This window comes from Anthonomus grandis, chromosome 11 (genome assembly GCF_022605725.1).
Source record: "Anthonomus grandis grandis chromosome 11, icAntGran1.3, whole genome shotgun sequence".
Classification (NCBI taxonomy): domain Eukaryota; kingdom Metazoa; phylum Arthropoda; class Insecta; order Coleoptera; family Curculionidae; genus Anthonomus; species Anthonomus grandis.
In genome coordinates, this window is record NC_065556.1 from 26,582,034 (window position 1) to 26,608,986 (window position 26,953).

At 32.8% G+C, this 26,953-nt stretch overlaps 2 protein-coding genes across 2 annotated transcripts in view; one reads left to right on the top strand and one right to left on the bottom strand.

The window, feature by feature from the left end:
* Positions 1–1,458: 1,458 nt before the first annotated feature.
* LOC126742338 (AP-2 complex subunit mu) lies at positions 1,459–14,950 on the bottom strand. The gene is made up of 7 exons (XM_050448981.1): positions 14,792–14,950; positions 14,483–14,688; positions 12,602–12,764; positions 12,329–12,547; positions 11,988–12,264; positions 2,206–2,439; positions 1,459–2,142 (listed from the first exon to the last, which is right to left on the bottom strand). Exons 2-7 carry the CDS (start codon positions 14,657–14,659, stop codon positions 1,896–1,898), a joined length of 1,317 nt encoding a protein of 438 aa, XP_050304938.1. The 5' UTR covers positions 14,660–14,688; positions 14,792–14,950; the 3' UTR covers positions 1,459–1,895.
* Positions 14,951–14,992: 42 nt separating this feature from the next.
* The window catches only part of LOC126742336 (transmembrane GTPase Marf), a 32,039-nt gene continuing 20,078 nt past the window's right edge, over positions 14,993–26,953 (top strand). Inside the window, exons 1-8 of the mRNA XM_050448978.1 lie at positions 14,993–15,157; positions 15,240–15,297; positions 15,980–16,253; positions 17,322–17,542; positions 17,594–17,745; positions 17,801–17,948; positions 18,005–18,112; positions 22,417–22,611. Of these exons, the coding sequence (XP_050304935.1) occupies positions 16,055–16,253; positions 17,322–17,542; positions 17,594–17,745; positions 17,801–17,948; positions 18,005–18,112; positions 22,417–22,611 (1,023 nt within the window). The 5' untranslated portion in view covers positions 14,993–15,157; positions 15,240–15,297; positions 15,980–16,054. The remainder of the gene's footprint in view (positions 15,158–15,239; positions 15,298–15,979; positions 16,254–17,321; positions 17,543–17,593; positions 17,746–17,800; positions 17,949–18,004; positions 18,113–22,416; positions 22,612–26,953) is intronic.

The following is a 26,953-nucleotide window of genomic DNA, read 5'->3' on the forward strand; positions in this document are numbered from 1 at the left end:
CTTGTTTTATTACATTTTAATTATTGTGACTTTCTGTAGGGGTCTTGTCTAACTGCGGAGGATAAAAAGTACAAAATACATGCTGTAGGGTTTTGTATGGAATACGTAAATGTGGCCATGTCATGATGGTTAGTTATGAATTAACAGGGTATTATTTTTGTTTTGTTGAAAAATAGTAATACAACATATGTCAAGAATAGCGCGTATTTAAGTATTTAAATCTTTTATCTCAAGTAAATCTTAAATGGGTTGAGTGAGAATAGCAGCTTGCTAGACTTCGCCCTTTAACTTTACACAAACTTTTTCTTTGCTTTGTTTCCATTGTACTTAAGTATCTAATGTTTTTTTGTAATTTATTATAAAGGTTAATAAAATTCGTTTTTATTTATTATTTATTATTATTGATTTACTCCAATGAAACATTTATGAAGGGAAAAGTCAAGAGTTCAAGTGATTTCGTTTTCCCGAAAAATCAAATTAGCTTTATTATTTGTTTTCCCAAGATGTACTCGGAAAATCTCTTTTCTATGGAAAATCTTGCAAAACAAAGAACAAAAATCGTGCGGGATCTTTAATAATTATAGCAGAATGTATCGGCGTCTGAAAATGCATAAAATGAGAAAATTTAATGTCAAAACTCGTCTTATTTAGGGAAGCAATTGAGGTAAAATGAGGAAAATAATAAAATATTTTCATTTTAATTTATCTATATAAATTAGATGGATATCCTTAAACAGGAAAAATTGCCCTTGTGTCTGGATAAAACTAGTCCTGATCAATGAGGACTAATATATAAAGTGAGTACCTGTCCCATTTCCGACTTGTTTAATCCCATCAAATCTAATAACTGAAAAATTCTGAGGGGCCTATGGAAGTCGAAAAGCAAAAACCAGACACGAAATCTCCCTTAAAAGTCGCACTCGGGAATTATGCGGAAAATTCGTGTTAATATTCTAATTTATTTTAATTATAGGGGAGAAAAAGTGTTCGAACTATGACACCTTAATTTATGTATATTTATTTTTTTTTTCTTTTCATCACGTAGATTGGATATATTTTAGTCAACCTTCGTGTTTCATTCTGATAAAATGTGTATTAATAAGTGTAATGTGTAAAATAGTGTAAGTTTATTGTAAAAAAAAAGTCCGTCATGTATGTTTACTGATAAGCACTGTGATTTGCGCATTTTTGACCTGCTACAATTGTACATTTTTTACGGAGTAGTCAAATAAAGAAATTTAATTAATTAATTTAAATTTAATATAAAAGTTAATAGCGTAACTCGGTTTTTGGTAAGTGGAACGTCTTGGAAAAACCGGTATATAATAATAATGAAAAATGTTACAAAAATACGAATCAAAGTAAATAAATACAGTCAGGACTTTTAATGAGATTCCTGGGTGGGGTTGGATAATTCGATTTTAATAAGTTCTTTAAATAATTAAAAAAAAACACTACTTTAAGGTTTAACTATTTATTACCATTCCACTATAAACACTGATGATTTTAATTAATATAACACTGCACATAAGTTCTTCAAGGGTCTAGAAACTAAACTTTAATGTGTCATACGAACACAGGGCCCTTGTTGACGAGTAAATCAACTAAACATTTTAAATGATATGAAATTCATTTTTCTAATCCTATTATAAATAATATCTTTGTCCGATAAAGCAACATAAACTACTTAACAAAAATATAAGACATGTTTGTATAAAAGACGATCTATTTCAAAAGTTTTAAACTTATTTTTACTAGGGTACTTAATTCAATGTTCATTATGGGCCAAACTTATCCAATGCATCTCTAATAGCTAATTCTTCTAACGATTATATTATTTATATATGGTATATCATTAAAAGCATGTCTAATTTCTTCAAAATCAAATATTCGAGTTAGCATCTGGTCTCGTATAGACCGCTCCTGCCGATGTAACGGACCCACTTAATAACGTCATGATCGGAATAATTCAGTTTCGGCTCAAACACCTTTAGGTAGCGCACTTTAAACCCTGACGGAGCGAACGGCACCTCGAAGTTCATGGAAATCGGCGGACGAGTCCATTTCTTTTTTGTATCGGTTTCCAGGAGCTCGATTTCCGCGGACAGTTGGGTTTCCTTCATGCCCGCCATACGTTTTATTCTGGAATAAAACATTTTTTTGTCACATTAAAGGGCATTCGTCTCTGGAAAATTATACCCTTACTTCCAGACGATCGCGTTTTCCGAAGCTTTATACTTGGCTTTGCCCTTCAGGCAAATCAACTGCACGCCAGACGTGTTAAGGGGCGTAGGGATTTTCACCTCGATCTTTTGTCCCAGCAGGGAGGACTTGAAGGTACTTTTCAGCACCACTTTGACCTCCATTTTGGTACGTCCTACCTCACGCACTAAAGGAATCACTCGAAATGGTAGCGATATATCTTTGGTAGTACGGTACCTACAAAGCAAGTTTGGATGTTAGTACCATTAGAAATTGATCAAGAAATATAATTATATAAAAAAAAAATACTATTTATACTAGAAGTCGTAAATAATAGTCAGTGACGTCAGTCGGAAACGAGAAAACAGGAGCGGCTTAAAGTTATGTTTTTAAATTTTTAATCGCATATACATATACAAATTGCCGCTCGGTTAAATAAAGCCAGAGAGTTTTGTAAGAAAACGCGCACTGGTGCCAAATTTATTTCGGGCCGTGTCTTGCAACTTACGGAATATTTGAAGCAGCCCCTAGTTTAAAGAAAGTACCTAGACGGCGCAATTTTTTGTACTGATATTGATCGACGACGGAGCAGAGGTCACAACACTGAACGATCGATTCATTTCCTTCATTATCGTCGTCGTGCCGAGACCTGGTACATAGGCGTGCTCGCGCAGTTTTTGAGTTTTTAAATTAATAATAATCCAAATTAATGTTTAAGTAAGTGTTTTAAAATAATAACCTATAACCTGCCTGAGAATTAAAGTGTGCATACCTGCGTAACGGATATTTTAGGGATACAACCCTTATAGCTAGTACTGCAGACTATAGGTACCTGACCTACCTGAAAAAGTTTTAGGGTTTGCGACGCTGATTATTTACTAAAAATTCTACCCGTAATTAGAATAATAGGAAAGTAATAAATAGGTTAATAAAACACGACGTTTCGGTTGGTAGTATCCCCAACCGTTATCAAGTGTAAACTGTATCTATTAATTTATGTAAACTAAATCTATTTATTACTACTCTACCAATGTCTACCACCTTCAAAAACAGAATAATAGGAATTATATTTATAAGGAATTTATAAATATAGTAAAGGTACTAAGCCCATATGTGAAATTCAAATCATTTTATCTTTTAAAACTAGAAATTCTTTGTATGAAATAAGCTGAAGATAGGAGGTACATATTTACCTATTTATTACTATCCCATTATAATAGGCATTATAAATAATAACTAAAGAGAAATTGTTGCCGCCACTGAATTTATTTCCCTCGGCGCGCATCAAAGCTGAAAATACGTCACTGACTATTATTTCCGTCTTCTAGTATAGATCTTGATGAATTTCCCTAATCAGTTTGGTCTCTAGTTGGGTTGGGTTGTACTATCAAGTACATTTGTCTTGTATATAGAACAAATTTAAAAAATGTGATACATAAACAAATTGTACTAAAAAGTAACAAAATTGTAATGTTTAGCATGCAAGTGCAAAGAGACAACAAGGCACTTGGTTTTGTTATTAGACACAGCAAGGACACCATAGTTAAACTATATAATGCACTAGTGAGACCACATCTTGAATATGCCTCACAAATATGGATGCCTATCGAGGCCATACACATAGATCAAATTGAAAGGGTTCAAAAGCGCTTTTTAAGGTATTTGTATTTAATGAAAAATAACCATTATCCATTTATGATCTCTTACAATTCTATGCTTGCTATTTTTCATTTTTAGTCAGTGATGTTTTTGTACTATATAAGTTATTGATAGTTGTTTAATAAATTATATTGATTTTAATGTGCCAAAGAGTAGACTTAGAATCCAAAACTGTGGAAAAATATTTTATGCAAGTTCTAGAAATGAGTCTCCTTTTAATCGTATGATGTCTGTGAGTATTCGAGTTCTAAGTGAGATACATGTAGATAATTAAAAGATCAAACGAACTTACCTGGAAGTGAAGTTCGATCTTAATTATATGTAGGCCTCGTCGAAGTAAATAAGATCACTGGTAGTACTCCCTGTTCCTGCTCCGAACCACACATTTCCAAGCTAAGCAAAAAAAATAAAAAATTTTGTTGCTCTCCGCTCCCGTCCCCGAATATCCCATAACCAAGTCTCATTTCTTCAAAGCTTTATTGTTGCACTCGGGAATACTTGGGCTGGGGGGGACTTATTTACTTCGACGAGGCCTACATATAATTAAGATCGAACTTCACTTCCAGGTAAGTTCGTTTGATCTTTTAATTATATTTGGCCTCGTCTTCAGTAAATAAGATCACTGGTAGATGTTTAAAGAAATCGGCAACAATAAATTGATACACCATAATACTAAAAGAATTATAACCTTTTATTTCTAACAAAAAATAATAAAAAAGAAATTAACCGTTGTCGGGTGCAGATAAAATTATACGTATAATATGATGTACCTAATAATACAAAATAACACCTTAACCTTATAAAATAACCACGTAAAATAGAACCTTAACCCATTTTAAATGGATAATACAATAACTACTGACTGCTTAAAATAGTTGTTGTGAAATTATTTTCTACTCTTAATGGTCAATTATAAAAATTAGCAAACGTTTTAGACCTCTCTGTCCACCTTGCCGATAGCCTGATTACATCCATACTTACACCTTTTCGAGCGCTTCCCGATGTCGTAGCGTGTCTAGTACTATGCGCCTTAAATAAAGAAGTATCTAAGCCACTCTTGTCGAGCATACTCTTGATCCATCTACTTATGAATTGTGTAGTGGCATTTCGATAGGGTTTTTTAAATGCCATAAAAAGATTTCTGATTGAAGAGTTTCGTAAGTTATGAGTTTGTTCTAAATAAAACTTAATAGTTGAGGCTACGCATACTCTGGGATCCTCTGGAAAAAATGGTAATACTCAAACGGGGTTGGGTTCTGTTTGGACCCGAAGTTTTCACCCGCTTAGGAATTTTAATATTGATCATATTACTTGATTCAATAATATTTTCGATCTCAATATTCGCCAAGGTTTGCACCCTCTGGCCCATCGCTAGGGCAAGCTTTTGTGTTAAAACTTCTAAGTCAATACTGTCGTTTGAGAGAGTTCTAATAAAATTTAGAACGATTGCAGGCAATAATTTTTTGAAGAACTCGTAAAATTAACTGAAAGGACGGAAATGCATAAAAATAAAAATCTTTCCAGTTCAAAGTAAAGGCATCAACTTCCCACGTTCCTGGATCTCTTCTCCACCAGACAAATTTATTACATTTCTTATTAATTCTTGACGCAAATAAGTCGACCTCGAGAATTGGGAAAAACATTTTTGTTTTTTCAAAGGCGAAATAATTTATTTCCCATTCAGTTTCTATGTCAAGTTTTCTAGACTCCTCGTCCGCCTCATGATTCTCCTTAGATTTAATGTAAGAAGCAAAAATAATTATATTACGGGCCTCGCACCAACGCCAAATTTCCCGGGCATTGAGCTTTGGATGCTTTACACTACCCATTCGAATAATATATCCTATGGCGGTAGTATTAACAATACGGCATAAAATATTGCAGTTCTTAAGGTTGGTTGCAAAGCATTTAAGTCCGAAAAAAGCTGATAAAAGTTCTAGGAAGTTAATATGAATTCTCTTTCTTGCAAGTTCCAAAGTCCATGATATCTTTTACCACCACAAGATATTCCCCACCCGGTCAGGAATGCATCTGAAAAAATTTCGATACAAAACTCAAGAGGTTTTATTGATTTTTCTGCTTTTTTAACCTTAGATAGCCACTATTAAAAATCCATAGATAATCTTGGTGAAAGTAACATCTTTGCACCAAAATTTCCCATTGAATTTTCAAGGGCTAAAAAATTTTTCACGTTCGAAGGATTTGGTGTAAAGCCAACCATAAGAAACTGCAGGACACGCAGATGTTAAGGTGCCTATAAATCGAGCAAAATCCCCTATTTTACACGATTTACGTAAGACAAATTTTTAAGTCCAATAATTTTTTCCCTCTTTTCTGCCGGAAGAGAGACAGACATTTTTACAGAATCATACACAAACCCCAAATATTTACATGTCTGTGATGAAATCATAATACTTTAGTCTTATTATAAAACTTAACGATTCTAAAAATGTAACTGTTTTTCGCAAATTTTCATGGTATTCTGCGCGTGTTTTTCCTATCAGCAATATGTCGTCAAGAAATATTATTGATAACCAACCCCTATAACCTTAAGGTACCTACCAACTAAGGTTTTTTAAGGTTTCATTAATTTTGTAAAAGGAAAAGGAGCGCAGTTTAAACCAAAAGGAAGACAGTTATATTCATAGACTTGATTCTCAAGTTCAAATCTTAAAAATTTTTTATGTGAATTATGGATAGGTATAAGAGTATAGGCATCCTTTGAATCTAAAGTTACCAAAAAATCATTTCCACTGATAAGCCTTATTACGGTATATTATGGTCTTCAATTTTAAAATGCTTGGCCCCAACGTATCTATTTAGAGATTTTAGATTTAAAATTAACCTAAAAGAGCCGTTTGATTTTTGGGTTAAAAAGGATTTACCCTGCTTAATGCACCCATCTCCAGAAATTGATCAACTGATCTTTAATTTCACTTTTCGACCACTTGGGGGCTCGGGGAGCTATAACTTGATTAGGTATTTTGATAAATGGTATCTTAAACCCTTTAATACATTCTAAAATAAATTCAGTCACCAGTAATTTCAGTCCATTTACTATAAAATTGTTTTAGTCTGCCTGCCGTCTTACTAACCTCTGTCACTAACGATGGTATACCGCCCTGTCCTACCTTGGTGACGGGCCCGATCTTCTGTACTGCGGTCCTGATTCATTTGATTCCTGAAAGGTGCATTCCTCGAGAAACTGGGAATCCGACTTTGATATTGCTGTCGTCTGCCTTGACCTCTCCCTTGTACTCGCACTTCTCGAGGCAGACTCCTGGAGTTTAAATATTTTGTGTTTGCTACACCCTTTTTGATAATGTTAATTTCTGTAATGTTGATAGTTCTAGCTGACTTTTCCAATTGTCTGGATGTCTCTACTCGTTATCTAGTTCCGTACCAAAAAACCATTCATCTGATGGAGAGGAAATCAATGTATCCTTTATATTTTTGTCTAACTGGTAAGAAACTAGTTGTTTTCGAGAATTGGTTTCCATATTCAAAACATCCGTTAATAAGCGATCTGCATCACAAAAGGGTTGTAAATATTCCTTACTTCCCTCCCCTTCCTTTTCAACTAACATCTTTGTTATGACTTCTCCAACAGCTAAAATACTCGCAGCTATCTAAGTTTGCAGATCGACTAATCGAGAGTCTCGGCATAAGACTGACTCTGAAGATGCTTTTAAAATAACTTCATTTAACTTGGGTACCAATAAACGAGGTATATTTTCCGGAAGCCGGTATTTAGAAATTAAACTTTTTCGTTCTTCCTGTTCAATTCCATTATCAATTATACTTGACCATGTCTCTGCCATCTCCCTATGTAATGGAGGCCAAAATTTGTTTGTATTATTCGGCACATTAGAACCAAAAAGGGATTGACCCGAAACCTTGCTAGAAACTGATTCTGTGATTTGTTCCGGTTCAACTGCAGCAAAGATATTACCTTATAAACAAACAGGCCCAAAAAAGTGTACTTTCTATATTTATATAAATATATAAATTAAAAAAGATTGAGGCACAAATGTAGCTCGTAGCATGTACATCTAACTTTCAGTTAGATCACTGTATTCACCAAACAGTGTGATTTGTTAAAACTGTGTTCACCAAACAGATAAACCATGTGCTGTGCTAACCCAGTTGCCTAAATTAAATGTAGCTCGTAGCATGTACATCTAACTTTCAGTTAGATCACTGTATTCACCAAACAGTGTGATTTGTTAAAACTGTGTTCACCAAACAGATTAACCATGTGCTGTGCTAACCCAGTTGCCTAAATTAAATGTAGCTCGTAGCATGTAAATCTAACTTTCAGTTAGATCACTGTATTCACCAAACAGTGTGTTTTGTTAAAACTGTGTTCACCAAACAGATAAACCATGTGCTGTGCTAACCCAGTTGCCTAAATTAAATGTAGCTCGTAGCATGTACATCTAACTTTCAGTTAGATCACTGTATTCACCAAACAGTGTGATTTGTTAAAACTGTGTTCACCAAACAGATTAACCATGTGCTGTGCTAACCCAGTTGTCTAAATTAAATGTAGCTCGCAGCATGTACATCTAACTTTCAGTTAGATACTGTATTCACCAAATAGTGTGATTTGTTAAAACTGTGTTCACCAAACAGTTTGATAATTTTATCCGCTGTGTTCACCCAACATGCAGAATTGATTATACCCATGTGCATAAAAAAAATGACGTCAACCCACAGGTCATATTGCCAACTATACATTATTATCTAATACTATTATTACTGTGTTCACCAAACAGTTTATTTAATCCAGAGGTCTTCACCAAACCTCAAAAATAAATAAATAAACAAACTTTCCTTTCTAGTTTCCGGTATGTATATATCTAACATCAATGATGTACTTAACATGTTTTTATTAAGCAGCCAAATGTATTTAAAAACAAAAGAACTAATTGCTGCATAAGACATAATACAATCTTATTCACAGTCGAGTCGGTTAGGAAATTAAAATAAACAAATGCAAACACCATCAAAAAATAATATTTCAATGTCACCCATGTGAAGCAAGATAAAGTCCTAGTCGCTATAAAATTCGGCCCAAATAAATGTTTATTACTTACTGCTCCCAACTGTAGTATCATTTTCCTAATTTGATTCGAGGTCACTTGTGGATTTTGTAACCTCATTTGAACTAACACTAACACTCTCACTGGAACTCGAAAGCCGCCTTATCTTACGATACCGATGACGCGGCACAATTTGACTTCTTGATCTCCTGCGAGAACGCGATGACCGCGGTGATTCCCGCGCACGGCGATAATTCAAGCTCCTGGTATCACTGACACCTTGGGTGGATTCTGCTAACTTTTCAAATTTTCGTAATTGTTTTCGCATTACGCGCACTTCCTCTCGTAAAGAGGTTCTCGAATCTCTCGTATGCACTTCATGATGCTTAGGCATATTAGATACTTAGAAGTTAAAAATAACAAAAATAAAAAACGTAGAATAAGCAATTTTCATCACCAACGATTAACGTTTATACGGTTCGGCACACAAACAAAGAATGAGACTTGGTTATGGGATATTCGGGGACGGGAGCGGAGAGCAACAAAATTTTTTATTTTTTTTGCTTAGCTTGGAAATGTGTGGTTCGGAGCAGGAACAGGGAGTACTACCAGTGATCTTATTTACTGAAGACGAGGCCAAATATAATTTCTTTTATAGCAACATTTAAAATAAGTTTTTACTACATTAGGAAAGTTTTATCTTTTTTTTATATATTTGATGTGGTTTGGTGGTTAAGTTGTTTTAATATAATTATTATTATTTTTCTTTTTATTAGGTATAGGTTTCAAGAGATTTATGGTTGTCACTATGTATTTTAGGAATTTCATTTATGTGTATGTACTTTTATCTTTACTTAACTTTACATGTAATTACCTACTTGGTATTCGTAGTATTGAATAAATAAATAAACATAGTTCGTTGTGCTGGTTGCAACATAGAAGACTGCAAAACGTGTTTCAGATTAAATTCATCTATGAAAAATGTCAAAGATTTGCAATACATGTGCTGCTGGATAAAGTGATTGATTTCTTTAAACAGCAAATTCAGGATTTAGAAAATAATACGGCATGGAATTAAAGGTCAACCAATTAGTACAAAAAACTGATAAAAACAAATCAAACACTGAAAGCATTCCAAGCATTATTATTAAGCCAACGTAGCAACAGCGTGCGGATAAAACCAACAGTGATATTAAAGAAAGCATAAGGTTGGTATATTTAAAAGTTAGAAAATTTTAAATATGCTGCTATTATTAGATCCTTAGATGGTGTTCCAATTATAAGTGACCAAATATTTTCATCATGAGTTTGAAGCTCAAGCGTTGGTGTTATTTAGCAGAGATTTTTACAAATTTTGAATGCATTATTTTAAGCTTAAAACAGCATTTACAAAAAAATTATTTCTCAAACATCGTGCTTTTCTTATGATAGTGTTCCTAGTAAATACCTTAGATTTGACATTTTAAATTGACTAACACCTTGAAAATTGAATAGTATGAAAAATTTCAAAAAAGGTACTACTAAGAATACTGGAATAAAACATAAAATTGAATAAAAGTGAGTAAGCGTAAAAGAAAATTTCCTATAGTTGGCACCGCTGCACCCCACTTATTTGGCGACAATTGACAGACGACTCAATGTAAAACTATATTTGACATTGATTTTTAAGCCGATGTTGTCATATTTTCTCTGATTATAAACTTCATAAATATTTCCTTAAAGTATGACGTGAGAGTTGAAATTGAAAATTGTTCTTAAGTGGATTTTTTTTTCTTTGTACATTGCCCTAAAACCGAAGAATATCCTGCAGTTTGTAACACTACACTCAATGACAATCTTAATAAAAATAGGAAGAAAATCTTGACTTGTCAAAAAAGGCACTTATGACTCCCAAATTCGTATAAATATCACACAGAGATCATGGATGATCATGATTATGAAATGAGGCCTTCCGTCTGTAATTGACGTCCTAAAAAATAATTTTTCCAGAAGATCCAGAGTGTTACTATAAGGTGAGATGCGGTACAAAGTCAAAAAAGGCACTTTTGTATTGAAAGTACTTTAAGAGAACAAAACAAATGTATTGAAGACAATGAAAGGCTAATAAGAATTTCCTTTGTTAAAAAGCTAAAACATAACCATACGTCACTAATACTTGGGGATAGGGCAAAACAAATTTATATTGGCGTCGTATAAAGTCTATATGAAATGCTTAATTGCCAAGAGTTTTATCATAAAAATAGTGGTTTGTGAAGTTTATGCTGTCGAGTATGAGGTGAAAGACTATCTAAAAAACAGTGTAATGATTGTGTTAGTACAAATAACAAATATAAACCGAATTAGAACACAAAATCCGTTGATCTCTTATGTCCTTTATTTCAGTATCTTCTGAAAGCATTAAAAAGTAAAACATGGTTATGGCTAATGAACAATAAGAAGTTAAGGTAATTCAACCAAAAAAATTTCTCCAGAGGCCTACTAGCTACTAAATGTTTTACACCTTAATATAGGTAACATTCATGAGAAATTCATTAAAAGAACAACAATTCAAATTCAAAAAAGTTTGCAGATTTAATTGTACTAGGTATACAACATTCCCGATTATGAAATAACTATAATAATAAAGTATTATAATGATGTGAAAATGAATGAAAGTGATGAGGTTGTAATTTTCATCAAATCAGACCTAAGTGCAAATTTTAAAAATATTAATTTGAGAAAATATTGTTCTGAAAATCCTGAAATAGTAATCAGTTTAATTAAACAGTATTTATGTAAAAAATTTCAAATGTGTACGTTGGATAGTTTTTGATTTATAGACAATTTGTGGATTAATAGAATAAAAATCGCCCTTCTAAAAAAACTTTTTTTTCTCAAAATTCTTGAGCTTTATTGGAAAATCCTAAAATAGGTGTCCAATCAATTTAATTAGAGAATATATGTAAAAAATTTGAGATGTGTATGTCGAATAGTTTTTGAGTTATAAACAGTTCCCTAGGTGCATAAAATAAGTTGAACTTTTAAGATAATGTAATGTAAACTACATACATGACTTTGACTTTGAAAAAAAATGTGACTTACCTCATAAGTTCAAACTCCCCATCGGGCGGTATAAAACTAATGGAATGTTCAGTTTCAAATTTACTAAGTTTAACACACTGATGAAATTGACAGTCGTCAATCACGACAACCGGCTTGCCAGACCTGGTAGTATCGGAGTCCGAGGTGGAACCCAATGTTCCCTTTCCTTTAGCCTCCATGACAATTTTATCGTTTATGCCAAACTTGCATTCCGGCATACCAGAGAGATACGATTTCATCACTACTTTACCGGCAACATGAGCCGATAGAACTTGTCCTAAAAACGCCACAAAAAACATTTTTTTTTTAATTTAATATCCAGAGGAACCGGCTCTGTATACCTTGCGGGGACATCAACAGGTTAACATACTCCAAAACATCCAGGAAAAGTTCATTCCTTCTATACTTAATACCTTCTCTACGCCAACCAATTTGGCCAGTAACCTGAGAAGTTATCTGGGCCTGTTCTTCTTTTGTGGCCGATTTAATACCTTGCTGAGTAATAAAAGTCTTTAATACCCCCGTATCGGTATTCTGGGGGTAACCGAAATCAAGAATCTCTAAAAATTAGACCTTTATTTTTACACATTTGTGTTAGGCACAAGAGAATTTACCATCAAGCAACTCGTAAATCAAAACGAAATTATTCTTGATATTTTCCTCAGATATTTTACCAAAGTAGGACTGCATAACGTCAATGATCTTGAGCAAGAACTCAAAAACCATTGCAGCATTGACATTTTGCTTGGTTACCGCTGCAATCCAAATGTTGGCCCTCTGAAAAGAGCATGGTGATCCTAATATTAGTAACTTTACCATGGAAGTTTTGAGATAAACACACTTGTGAGTTACAGGCATATTTTGTTCTGATGTGATCTTCCCCTTTGGGGTAGTCGCAGTTGTTACTTATAACTATCATGTACAATCTTTATGTACTTTGAGGGATTTTTGGATTGAGGATTCATGCAAGCCTGTCTTTTTTTAAGAAACACAATTAAGATATTACCTGTTTATTTATTCCTCACAGGCATTTAATTATGCAAGGAGCACATCTTATTGAACAGTCACAAAATATTCCTCTACCACTAATAATCAATTAAAGAGATAAAAAAAATGTACAACTACTCACCCTGTAACTTGCAAAACTTGGAAGACTGGCCAATGTAAATGTAAGAAACTTTTAGGTAGCAAAGCATATCTTAATATAGAGGAATATTTTAGTGATCAACTTTACATCAATACCTGGTAGAAAGTTTAAGTTAAAAATAGTGATAATAGTAAATTTTTATATTTTAATAGTATTTTATCAGATATAATTTGACAGATTGTCAGGGAGAGTTTTGAGAGTAACCAAAGGGATGATAATGTCCAGGCACTTCAGTCCTAATTTCTCAATTTAGGGAATTCAGAAAATCTAACAGCCTTTCTTTCCAAGTTCCCCATCGGTACCAAACATGAAATATATCTTGTTCTGATCTACTTACATCTAAAGAGGTGTCGACATTTAAATTGTAAATACATTTTATTCATTTGAGGAGTTTTATCACATTTCAGTCTTATTGAGGTGTGTAAGTACTCAAATGTAGAGAGAATTAATAAACAATGTAAATTTGAATTTTGAAGACACAGTTGGTTACTTCAAAGCCTGGGAGAAGTCAGAAAAATTGGAAATTTTGCAATTTGTTGGGGATTTTGGCCAGCAACTAAAGGGATGATAACTTCCAGGTACTCCATGATGAATTTCTCAATTTTCTTCCAGGAAACTGAGCAGCTTTACTTTCCAAACACCTGGAAGAGACAATTGGGTATGTTGAGTACCTGGAAAAGTTAGAAATATTGCCATTTTTTGATAGTAACCAAAGGGATGATAACTTCCAGGCACTCCATTACCAACTTCTCAATTTCTTCGAAATAAACTTATGTCGAAATAAACAGACTTAATTGGGTTTTAAAAAACATTATTCTTAAAGTATGCTTTGGTTGTCTGATCTCTAAAGTATAAAACACACATTCAAAAACTCGATAGAGGTCAAAAAAGGTTTTTAAAGCTCTTGTATTTTAGAACTCATGGTGTTTATGCACCCCAGGGATTTCCAGAAGAAGAGTTTTCTAAAAGAGTTTCAGTCTGCACACTCTCAACCAAGTAAAGCGATTTTTTGCCAGTATTCTTGTTTAAACACCCAAGTTGAGTATCCTACTCTTCTGAATAATGTAATTTCCTGGTTCCCTGCCTACCCTCTCATCACAACTACTCCCTTGCTTAAAATGAATTATATTATTCTTTGCGAATTCATGTAATGTGCCAAACATATAATACCCATGAAAAACATCATTACTTATTTTATTGTTTTTTTTTTCAATTTAGTTTCTTCGATTTGCATTTTATAGTATGCAGGTTTATAATTTGTCACTTGTAATAAATTAATAAATAAACCTGACATTACTACTGAAGAGAAACGACTTTCTAAGAAATTAAAACCAAAAATACTCCTTACCTTAATATGGAAAAATGAGGTTCTAGCAATATTTGTAACTGGGGATCTAACTTGTTGTCTAGCATGGATAACATTGACCCGAAAAGCATCTACTGCGTTCCTGCCTATATCATCTCTGTAGACTCTTGAGATAAGAACCTCCCCTTTGTGGTTGTACACAAACAGCCCTCCAATCATTTTGGAGATCGGGGATTATGAGTTACTCCCTAAAAGACAGAAGGAAAAATCTATACATCTATGTCCCCATTTGCTGGATCTCCATATCAGTCCTGGCATATATACAAAAAATGTTCAAGCAGATTTATTTACCTTTTATACTAGAAATGAAAGCACATTCTATAGTTAAATTAGCAGTAGTTTCACTATTAATGTGTGGAAAAGAAAAAATTATTTCCACCCACTTCCTTTGACAGTTTATGCCAAACAAAAATTGTAAACGTCAAAATAAAACGTCATCTGTGACAAGAGAGACGTCAATGAATGACAGTTCGAAATATCCCTAAGTGGCGAAATACAAAATTCCCTAGATTTTATCAAAGTGTCAAAAAAATTTCCAGCATTTCCAAAAAACGCATCCAAAAAAATCCCCAGAGTTCAAGAAAAAAAAAACAACATCCATATAAAATATTCGATTACATTGTAAATAGTATTTAAAATGTTATAAACTAATAAAAGGTAATTAATTGTAAAAAATCAAGTTATAATAATAAAAGTCAAGTGACGAGAACGTCAATCAACACAAAAAATTTATTTTTAGGAAAAACTAATCGGGAAAACTCAACAAAACTCCAAATAAAACAAACTATCCGGCTTACGTAAGTGTTTATTTATATTTATTACATTTATTAGGGATAATAACAACTTAAATTTTGGGTTTTAAGGTTTGTGAGGTTAGAATCCTGGGCCACAGGGATAATATGCCCAACCAGGTGTACCATTTCATTTATAAATAATATGTATTGCATGTTTAGTAAGGGTATTCTGTATATTATTCACTTATTAGTACTCGTGTATATTTGCATCAGCTTTGCTTTAATTATTAAATACCTAAAACCATGTAATGAGTCAGTCAATTACTTTCGGGAACACAAAACATTAATTTATTGTCAACGGAATCCATTTACATTGTCATTATAGAAAATATAATATAATAAATTACATCTAAGCTTGTGAAAAATATCATATCACTCTATATAAAAACTCCATCTTATATCACTTAAAATCACAGTAAGCAATACATGCATCCTTTTTATTAGTAAAAAAAATGTATGAGGTTTATTATTATGCCAATTGTAACTTTATGTACTCAGGCATAAACTGCAGTTACTTCTTTATATGAATTAACCCACAGCTATCAATATATTGCCTCTCTATTTTAATATATGTAACTTTAATTTCAGTACTATAAACTACTACTTTATAATTTTAGTCTGAGATATTTCCTATTGTTCATGCTTTTCCGATGTACCTATATATTTATGTTTTTTTTTTTTTCAGTTTGGCTGGCCAAAGCACTGCATGCCGTAGATGTAAAATTTGTAAATCACACAAGAAGTTGGCACATGAATTAAAATGGCCGCTTACATCAATCGCACCATATCGATGATGGGCGGAGATGGGCCCCATAATAGGCCCAATATGACGCCAGTGCTAAGGACTAACGGCATCGATAATTCTCCTTTGCAGATTTTCGTGAAGGCAAAGAAGAAAATCAACGATATTTTTGGTGAAATCGAGGATTATGTTGGTGATGCTGTTAATTATATGCATGGTAAGTAATACCATAAATTTTATCTAGTTTAGGCGACAATGTGGATTTATGGTTTGGGTTTGTTTGTTAGTCATTAATAATTAATCAGTTAATCTTTATTGGTGATAAACACAAATTATATATATGATAGCATAGTTCCACTAAATGTTAGGCTAATATGGGAATAATATTTAGAATGTGATAGTTATTTTGACTTCAGAACATTTCTATCTCTAATACTTTGCAAAAACTTTTCAAGTAGTCAAATGTATCATTTCTTCTAGGCACTTGAAGTCATTTCTTTGTCAGTTGAAGTCAGGTATTAAAACATGAAACACACATTTTAAAAACAGGTTACAAAACAAAAAGTAAATTAATAATCGGACATTAAAAGGATCTTCAATCTAGTACTAGTTGGTATATTTAGGGAAGTAGGTAAGGGAAATGAAAGTGCCGAGGGATTAAATTCTGTTTTGTAAAAATTCACTCACTGTATAGTAGGATTTGCTTAGGAGAATATTTTTAAGTCAACGTTTTTGGCAGATGATTATAGATCTTCCTGGCATTGCATAAAATGGAATTTTTGATAAGCACTGAGTGAGGAATGGGTGTTAGTATACAGCCTCTCTCCCTTGTATTTTTTACAGTGGGTTCAAGATGTCTCAACTTTTTGTATAATAAACAATAACCTGAAAAACATTCATCCTGTATATCTCTGCCTGATCTCTCACTCGGCCATAAATCAGGACATGTTTGTAGTTTCTTTTAAGTAGTACATGTATCATTTCATCCAGGCATATAGCTTCAACTGTGTTTATAACCAAGCAACTGTCAAGCATTAATTCTTCCAGTCAGTTGATACCTTATAAATGACATCAATTACTTGAAAGAAATGACTTCAACTACCTGGAAAAGGCAGTTGAGGCTGTCGAAGTCATTTCTTTCAAGCAAATGTTGCTAGACTTCAAGTGCCTGGAAGTAGTAATAAATTAATTTAACTGAAACTTCAATTGCCTGGAAGAAATAGCAATTAAAGCCAGCACATTGAAAAACAGAGCTGATACTCTACAGATTTGTCTTAATCCTCAGAAGTTGAAAAAGAGGATGACATTGTATCCGAAGAAAAAGTCAAACAAATCGAAGAGTTTGTGGATAAAGTGCACAGCATCAGGGAAGTTCTCGCCAGAGACCACATGAAAGTGGCATTTTTCGGAAGAACGTCCAACGGGAAAAGTTCCGTGATCAATGCTATGCTCAGGGATAAAATATTACCGAGCGGAATTGGACATACCACCAATTGCTTCTTACAGGTGAATAAATACCGTATTAAGAAAGACGATTGATAAAAAAGTGTTTTAAAGGTTGAAGGTTCCTCCTCTGAAGATCCTTACTTGACCTTAGAAGGGTCAGATGAGCAACGTGCCGTAGAGTCTGTAGGACAACTGGCGCACGCCCTATGCAAGGAGAAACTAAGTGAATCGCAAATGGTGCGCGTTTATTGGCCTAAAAATCGGTACGTTCAAGTTCTCCTGCTGAACTTGTTCTGCTTTTAATAAAATATATTTCAGGTGCCTTTTATTGCGAGACGATGTGGTATTCGTGGACTCCCCTGGAGTGGACGTAACACCGAACCTAGACGAATGGATCGACAAACATTGCTTGGACGCGGACGTGTTCGTTTTAGTAGCCAATGCCGAATCCACTTTAATGGTCACAGTGAGTTTTGCAGTTTATTCATTTGGGGGGTATTTAATCAGTTTTACTCGATTTAGGAGAAGAATTTCTTTCATAAAGTGTCAAAGAAATTGTCGAAGCCCAACATATTTATTTTGAACAATCGGTGGGACGCGTCCGCTTCGGAACCGGAATTTTTAGACGAGGTAAGAGATAAATCATTTTTTTGGGCACCTCACTTTTTCTTTAAATTGCTTTGCTTTGCATATTTTATATTCGATTAAATAGCTTGGAAATTTATTGGAGAAACGTCCAAGAATAATTAAGAAGGGCAAATCTTTGAAACAACCTAAATCTTGGGGGCATCAATTCTTTGCAGACAAAACTGGTTCTAGCTCGAAAAGTATCTTACCTACGAAAATCGTTCATATATGAAATTATTCCTTGGAAAAGCATTTTCTATAGGTAGAAGCTCTATTTAAATTTCTCGAGGAGAATTGAAGTTATACTTAAAAAACAGGAGAACATTATCAGAAAAAAATATTTAGTAACCAAAACTTCTTCAATTTGCTGAATTTTCAACTCAGAGGATCAACTTTTTTACACAGAATTCATCTAAAGACTGTCCCATATATTTCTTCAAAAAAATTATACAAGTAACTTAAATAGTTTAGAAGTTATCTGAAAAAAAGTTGAAGAATAATTAAAAAATGCAAGTTTTCAAAAACCCTAGGCATTGGTTGTTAAAAGACAAAATTAGCTCTAGCTCAGAAAGTATTGGACCCACAAAAGTGGTTCATATATGAAATTGTTTTTTAGAAAATGCTTTTTCTTTAACACAGTGAAAGAATTATTAGAATATCCTAAATAGTTTGAAAATTATATAGGAAAAGGTCCAATAAACAAAATCCAAATGATTGAAATTATACCAAAAACCCTAATTCTGGTGGGCATCGGTCCTTTGCAGTTAAAACTGGTTTTAGCTCCAAAAGTACTGGACCTACAAAAATCCTTCATATATCAAATTATTCCTTGGAAAAGGCTTTTTCTATACATATAAACTCCACTTAAGTTTCTTGCCAATTATGGCCAAAAAACGAGAAATCTTTGTGAAAAATATTATCACCTTGTTCTATAGACTGTCCTTTATAATTTACAAAGGAATTACACAAATCTCTTTAAAGCCGCGTACTTATTAACAAACTTGTAACTGTAACTGCAACAGTTACTGTATCAAAGGAACTACTGTAACCACGTTTTTTGCTCTCGCGACCTTCTCGATCCGCATTGTTGGCCGTGAGCTCAAGCCGCCATGTCGCAACCAGAAATGATAGCCAGTGCTGCTTTTATTTTAATAGATGCATTAATTGAAAAAGAAAAACTTCCTCGGCGATGGTGGTCTCACGCACTGGTATAAAGAGAGAAGTGGATCTTCATTATTTGCAGCTTGAAGATGCAGCAAATTAGCGGACGCTACAAAAATTTTACCCGCATGAGTCCAACGAATTTTGAATATTGTATTAATTTAATTGGTCCGAAGATTCAGAAAATGAATACTACTTGCAGAGAAGCAATATCCGTTCAAGACAGACTAGCAGTGACATTAAGGTATTTGGCTAATTATATTAGTTGCACGGCACACGCGAACTTCGCAAAACAAAGTCCACGAACCAACTGAGAATTCCTTTGTGTTCGTCCTAAAAACCGACAAAATTTGACAAAAGCGGCTCTGCGCGTGCTCGCGAACTCTGTTCGGTGCACGTCCACATTACTGAATTTGGTTGCTGTTACAGTTACAGTTCGTCAATGAGTACGCGGCTTAATAGCTTGGAAGTAATGTGGAAAAATGTCAAGGAATAATAAAAAAGTGCATTGTTCGATTTGCTTCATGTTAAGGATGGTGTGAATTTTCTGAAATAAGGAGGAAATGTACCAACAGCAAAAAATCCCTGCAAAAAAACAGAAATTTACTTCAAATTTCTGGAATATATAAAAAATGCAATTTAAAAATTTAAGGAAATCCCAGGGAGCAACTTTAAATGCCGTCAAATTTTTGGAATAAGATTGAAAAAAGCCTGGAAGCATTTGGAATAAAACGACAACTGCGCTGAAATACCTGGAATAGAAAGGAAATACACCAATAACCCAGAAAACATCAAATACAGCTTGAAATCCCATGGAAAAAACTTGAATTTACTGCAGTTATTTGGAATATGTAAAAAACGGCTTTAAAAGCTTATGGAAATACCAGGGAGAAACTTCAAATGCTTGGAATAGAATTGAGAGTTATTTGAAGTGGCTGGATTAAAGAAAAAAGTGATCCAAAATTCCTGGATTAAATATGGATGGTAGGTTATTGCTACCTACAAAAAAAATGAAGTAGAGCTTGAAATCCCTAAAAAAAAACTTAATTTATTTCAAATTCCCGGAATATGTAAAAAACGACAGAGAGAAACTTTAAATGCCTTCAAATTCCTGGAATAGGATTGAGAATTGCTTGATGGGTCTGGAAGAAAATAAAAACTGGCTTCAAATCCATGGTATAAGGTAAAAAATTACTTCAAATGTCTGGAATAAAGGAGAGGTCCAAGGACATAAGGATTGTCCCCAAGAAACCAGAAGAAATGACTGTAAAGCCTTGTAAGGAACTGACTTTAAACTCCTGTAATCACCTTAATAATTGGGTGAAATTTTTGGAATAAAGTGAAAAGTGATGCCCTAAATGCCTGGAAGAGAGAAGAAATGTACCAAAAGCTCAGAAAACGTCAAATACAGCTTGAAATCCCATGGAAAAAACTTGAATTTACTTCCATTATCTGGAATATGTAAAAAACCGTTTTTTAAAGATTATGGAAATTCCAGGGAGAAACTTTAAATGCTTAGAATTCTTCGAATAGAATTGAGAGTTGTTTGAAGTTGCTATAATAAAGAGAAAAGTGATCCAAAATTCCTGCAATAAATATGGATGGCAGCAATAACCTAGAAAAAATCAAATAGAGCTTGAAATCCTTAAAAAAACGTTAATTTATTTCAAATTCCCGGAATATGTAAAAAAAACGATAGAGAGAATCTTTAAATGCCTTCAAATTCCTGGAATAGGATTGAGAATTGCTTGATGGGTCTGAAATAAAACGTGGCTTGAAATGTATGGTAGTACAATGTAAAAAATTACCTTAAATGTCTGGATAAAGAAGAGGTTCAAGGACATAGGATTGTCTGGAGAAACCAGAAGAAATTACTGTAAAGCCTTGGAACGAACTTTAACTGACTTCAACCTCCTGTAATCACATTAAAAATTAGGTGAAATTTTTGGAATAAATTAAAAAGTGATGCTAAATGCCTGGAAGAGAGAAGAAATCTACTAAAAGCTCAGAAAACATCAAATACAGCTTGAAATCCCTAGGAAAAAACATGTATTTACTTCAAATCCTTGCAATAATATTGAGAATTTTCTTTACGACTCTAACTTCTTCTTGGCTTTTTTAGTAATTAGCACGTTGGTAATGAGATTTGATAAAGGATGTTCCAGATATCCTACATTTTTATATACAAAATTATTCTTATACAAACATAGCATTTATAGCACAGCATTTCATAGCTTGGAAGTTATATAAAATAGTGTCCAGGGGTAATAAAAAAGTTCAAGTTGCTCAAAAAACAATTACATTAATATATTAAAAAATAACCACATAAGTAATTAAACAAAATTACCAATTCCTGATTGAGTAAATAATGAATGGCGTATTCTGTGTCGGAACTTATCAATCGACTCGAATTCTTTGCAAAAAACTTGAATAGAGTTCCTACTTATAGGAAAAGCGTTTTCTAAGGAATAATTCGATGTATAAACAGTTTTTGTAGGTCCAATACTTTCTGAGTTAAAAACAGTTCAAACATTTTGACTTTTGAATTGTTCTTGGACGGTACATAATGGATTTTTTCAGGGAAATGGCGCTTTTTAAAGCATATGTCTTAGATACTTCATCTTATGAGTTAAATACTTTAAGCTAGAACCAGTTTTGCCATCAAGAACCTCTGGCTTAAAAAAGATAGTTGAAGCAAGTCAAAAAATTAAAATACAACAAACTACTATAATACAGTTACTATAGGTCCAAAATTTTAATATTAGTAGCTCGAGAAAACCTAAAAATCAATTAATGAGCTTAATTTGGGTTCTAATTAATAAACATGAAAATATTCTGAAAACCATAATTTCTACCATTTTTGTGAACTTATTACTCATTATTCACTTAACAAACCACAATAATAATAAGTATACAGGTTTATCGCAAGCTTTTAGATTAATGCTTTACACCTTCTCATATAATAATCCTCTTAGTTAAATGTTAATATATTTGTCTTGTGTATAAGCATTGCAATGAACAGGAGGAGGTGAGTGGGTTTATTTAATTATTTCGGGGTTGGTTATTTTTTAACGTGAGGGTTTAATTCCGGTACTTTAATGTGTGCATAAGTTTAAATATCAAGTTTTGTATTGGGGGGGGTTCAGGTACGAAGACAGCACCAAGAACGAGCCATCGATTTCCTAGTTAAAGAGTTGGGAGTGTGCAGCGCAAAAGAGGCGGAAGAACGGATATTTTTCATATCGGCCAAAGAGGTTTTACAAGCACGCTTGGCCGAGCAGGGGTTGACCGCGACCACTCCTTTAACCGAAGGGTTCCAGACCAGATATTTTGAGTTTCAGGTAAGGGTAGATATAAATCAACTTAGAATCTGTATCTACATTTTATAAGCTGGACAATCTCTTAAGTTCCTGAACGTAATTTGAACCCTTTAAAAAATGATTGTACAATAGGGAATCGTTTTGGAGTGAATGGGATGATACTTTTATTCATTTTAATAAAAAAAAGCTTTTGAAAAACTTGGCATGTGTCAAAGCAGTAACGGAAAATGTTTAGAACAATTTCGTTTTGATAAAACATAATAAGAAATCATTATTATTCAGGATCAGAGTTGCTGGAAGTTGTATCGTTTTCTAAGTCGGAGGAAACTTCGTCGTTTTTTTTTTCCTGTCATTTCTAAAATATCGTTTATTTTCGAAAATGTCTGATCTCATCGAATCATGACCATCTGGGAACCAACCACAATTGAATTTACATAAATATTTAGTGCGTAAAATTTTTTGTTTGAGTGTGCTTATGATACTGTGCTTTTTACAGGTATTTTTCATTATTTCCTTTTGCAGAAATATCTGATATCTGGCGTCATTTATTTGTTACAATATTTAATACCACCATTCATGGCCAAAGTAAATTCTTGAATTACATTCATTGTTTCGTAAATAAGAATGTCAGCCAAGTATTTTTGATACGTTTGGTTTTTCGAAAATCGCTCAAATGGTTTCATATTTCCTTTTCTATGCATGGAAAGCAGATGGACCTTGAACACAGATCGGTTCCCAATTTCGATGCAGATTCCGTACAATTTATGCAATTAGGGCCATTACTATTGTTTTTCTTTTCTATAAACTTTCAAGCCAAATGTGACAGTCTTAAATTTTATAAGTGTGAAATACCATTCTTCGTGAAATAATTCATAATGATTTTCTTTCATTTTTAATACCCTACTTTATTGAATGGGATTCCAATAGCAATGTTCCTTCACTGTTAAAATTTTGTTTTGTATTTTTTATATCAAAGTCATTCTCCCAATAGTTAACCAAAAACTGTATCAAAGCCTCTTTAAAAAGAAAATACTTCAAAAAATCTGTATCGAATCCCTGTCAATTTTGCCGTTCTAAAAATTTGATTGAGGGTAAAAAATATTGATAAAAAGTCAGATGTATTTCGTTAACACGTGATGACCATGCAACTTTTTCGAATGTATGAGGCATCGTTAATTCGATCAAGTGCAAGCAATAAAATTTAGCGATGATCATTCATTATTTATCAACTATTTCCACTTGAGACTTTAATGTTTTAGCCAAAGTTGACTTGCCAAACACTTTTTTGGATTTGTCTTTATTTTCAGCATTCAAAGGTATAATTTAATATTCTGTTTTGGGGCAATAGGTTTTTCGGATCCTCCAGGTCCCTGAATTTCATTGTATGCTATGGTCTTGTCTTAAAATCAGAGAATTAGAAGATACAACGATATCTGATGGGTCTCCATTTTCTTGTACTTATTGCGATATAGAAAAAAGTTGTCTCATTTAATGCGGGATATATGGAACTATCGGCAAGATTTAAAAAAACACCACGAAGCTTGGACAAAGTCTGAACAAAACAAATCTGATGCAAAACTATATAAAAGTCCTCTAATTATTTAGAGAAAGATAAACAGTTAATAACGATACACAATGTAGTTACCATTTCACTTTTACCTACTAGTTACCATAATGATTGACTTAAAATGAATGAATAGGCGCTACATTTGTGAGACTTTGACTACGCGTTTATTTTGCTCTATGTTATATATTAAATGAGAGAATAATGGATACATTTTTTGAAAGATAAAGAAGTTATAGAAATATTCCTCCTCCTGGATTACATTTAATGATAGGCGTAGTGAATCATTTATTTAATGTCAACTGAATTTGAAAAAAGTATAGAATGGGCCTCAAAAGTGCAACGTTTCTCAAGATGTTTATAATGGTAGTTCACCTTTTGCAGGAAATGTTTCTGAAACTTTTGTTGATTGTTTCAAGTTTTTTGTGTTAGTTACTTTAACTTGACCATAAATTCGACAGTTGCCTTAAAATATTTCATAAAAGTTTCTTAGATTTAGGAATTAATGTTATTCTAAAGTTAACTTGGAGTTTATAGTGAACAATCAATGAAATTAGTATATTTTAAGCAAACGTGGCAAAGTAATGAAAACTTCACTGGGAACTTAATACACGCTGTGCAAGAATCCAATAGTCAGCATCTTTAATTTTGTTACATGTTAATTGATTTAATAATTTTTCGATATTTGATGTTATAAAAGTTATACGATAAATTTTTCAATGATAAATTTAATATTGTGCTAATGTATTATTAAATTAGCTTTAAAAAGGTTAATTAATAGTTTCTAAAAATGTTAAGTCTATCAATGGTTATATGAAATTAATGGGATCAAATAAAACTTATGTTTATATGCTTATTAATAATTATACTTATGAAAATCATGTATAAAATTATATTTTATATAAAACTAATTAATTTACATATTTTAAAATATACTTTATTTGCTAAGTTTACAAACTTGTGCTTAAAGCTTCCTAATCCTAGAATTTATAATACTAGTAGTTATTTGCTTATATAGGATAAAAACAGGATACAGAATCGATTTTGATTGTACATAGGAGCATATTTTATATAATCAAAGAAAAAACTAAAAAAGAAGAAAAGAAAAGGCAAGAACTAACATAAAACAGGAATAATAAAAAAAATCTGTTCAACAGACATATGACTCCTATAAAAGCAAAATCCGACAAATCCACTTTTAGAAAATTTTGGGAATTGAGAAAAAACGATAAGGGGAAGTTAAAAGCTCAATATCTTTTTAAGTTTCTTTACAGACATACTAGAGCAAGTCATCAAGTATCTAATTTTGAACAATTCAACCTGGAAAAACATCTTAGTGTAAAGTTATTTGAAATTATTTTTTTTTGTCGGATTTTGAAACTAACAAACCCATTTGTCGGATTTTGAAACCGACCATAGTGTATTTTGTAGAAAAAAAAACTTTTGTTTTTGAAATACGTATTTTATTACGGAAAAATTTAACAAACATAGATACTTATACCGACATTATTTAAAAAATAGTTTAAACTAACAAATCACTTAAATAAGGCATGTTTTCACAAATTCTCTTCATTTTCTGGAATTTCTATGTTCTCCAGATTTTCCAATTCATATTTTTCAAGAATATTCTTATAGTATTCCAATTCATTCAGTTCTTTCCATTTATCTCCATAATGTTTGGTGAGGAGTGTTTGGACATCCTTTAGCTTTTTAGGATTTGGCTGTATACCCTATATAGGACTGCTCTCCGCAAATCGTAACCTGTCTAGAACTAGTGCGATTCAATATGTACCTCTTGCATGCATTAAATTTTTATCCAACGGTCTACAACTGATTTGTCTTTGTTTACTTTTAGATTACTTTATTGCTCTCTAGTTAGGCTCATCTTGGAGTATGGCTCAATTGTGTGGTCCCCGTCATATAACTGCTACATTGAGCAGATTGAAAAAACTGAAAATAAATTTTTAAGGGTGGCTGCTTTTAGATGTGGTTACAGGAGACAGGAGTATTACTATCAGTGGGTCAGGGATAACCTGAACTTACCCACATTAGAGTCACAAAGAACATTACTCGACTTATGTTTTATGCATAAGGTTTTAAATGCTACTATAGATTGTCCCGAGTTATTGTCTCTTTTTAAACTTAGGGTGCCTTCCAGATTGAATAGACAATCAGAAATATTTTCAGTCCCATTTCACCGTACCAATTATGGGATTAATGAGCCAATTACACGAATGGCTCGAAGTGCTAATGGTCTGTCAGGACAGATAAGCTTTTTTGACTCTAGGATTACATCTTTTAAGGGGCAGTTATATCATAGGGGCTTTAATTAATTAACCCATCTACACCTTTCCTTGATTTATAGATGGTTTTGTATCTGAATATATATGTTTGTATGGGTATGCTATGCTAGTTGTACAGCACATGTACAAGTAATCTATGTACTTGCATGTGTATCGGGTTTTTTTATAAAAATCGCGTTGCACTCCGATTACCAAACAAATTGTTGTAATTTTGAATTATTTGTATATTCATCGAATTTTGTTTTGTATATTCTATAATGATGTTTAATAATTTTGAATGGTAATAAAAGTATTTTTTTTCTATGCAACACATTTGTAAATGGATTCCGTAAATAAATAAATAAAATAAATAAATGAGACGTGCCATTGTCCAGTAGGTTTCACTGTTTCCTTACAAGCTTTCTTCCAATTGTGCACTTCTAAGTCAGATCCAAATCGATAAACTTTACCGTGATCAGCAAAAATATTTAGGTACTGTTCTACGGAGACTAAGACA

Bases quoted from the DNA above. Each gene is read 5' to 3' on its own strand.
- LOC126742338 (XM_050448981.1), bottom strand. From the start codon at position 14,659: ATGATTGGAGGGCTGTTTGTGTACAACCACAAAGGGGAGGTTCTTATC. The intron at 12,265-12,328 runs GTATACAGAGCC...TGGCGTTTTTAG, and splicing joins CCTGTTGATGTCCCCGCAAG to GACAAGTTCTATCGGCTCAT. The intron at 2,440-11,987 runs GTAAGTCACATT...CTTGCTTTGTAG, and splicing joins GGGGAGTTTGAACTTATGAG to GTACCGTACTACCAAAGATA.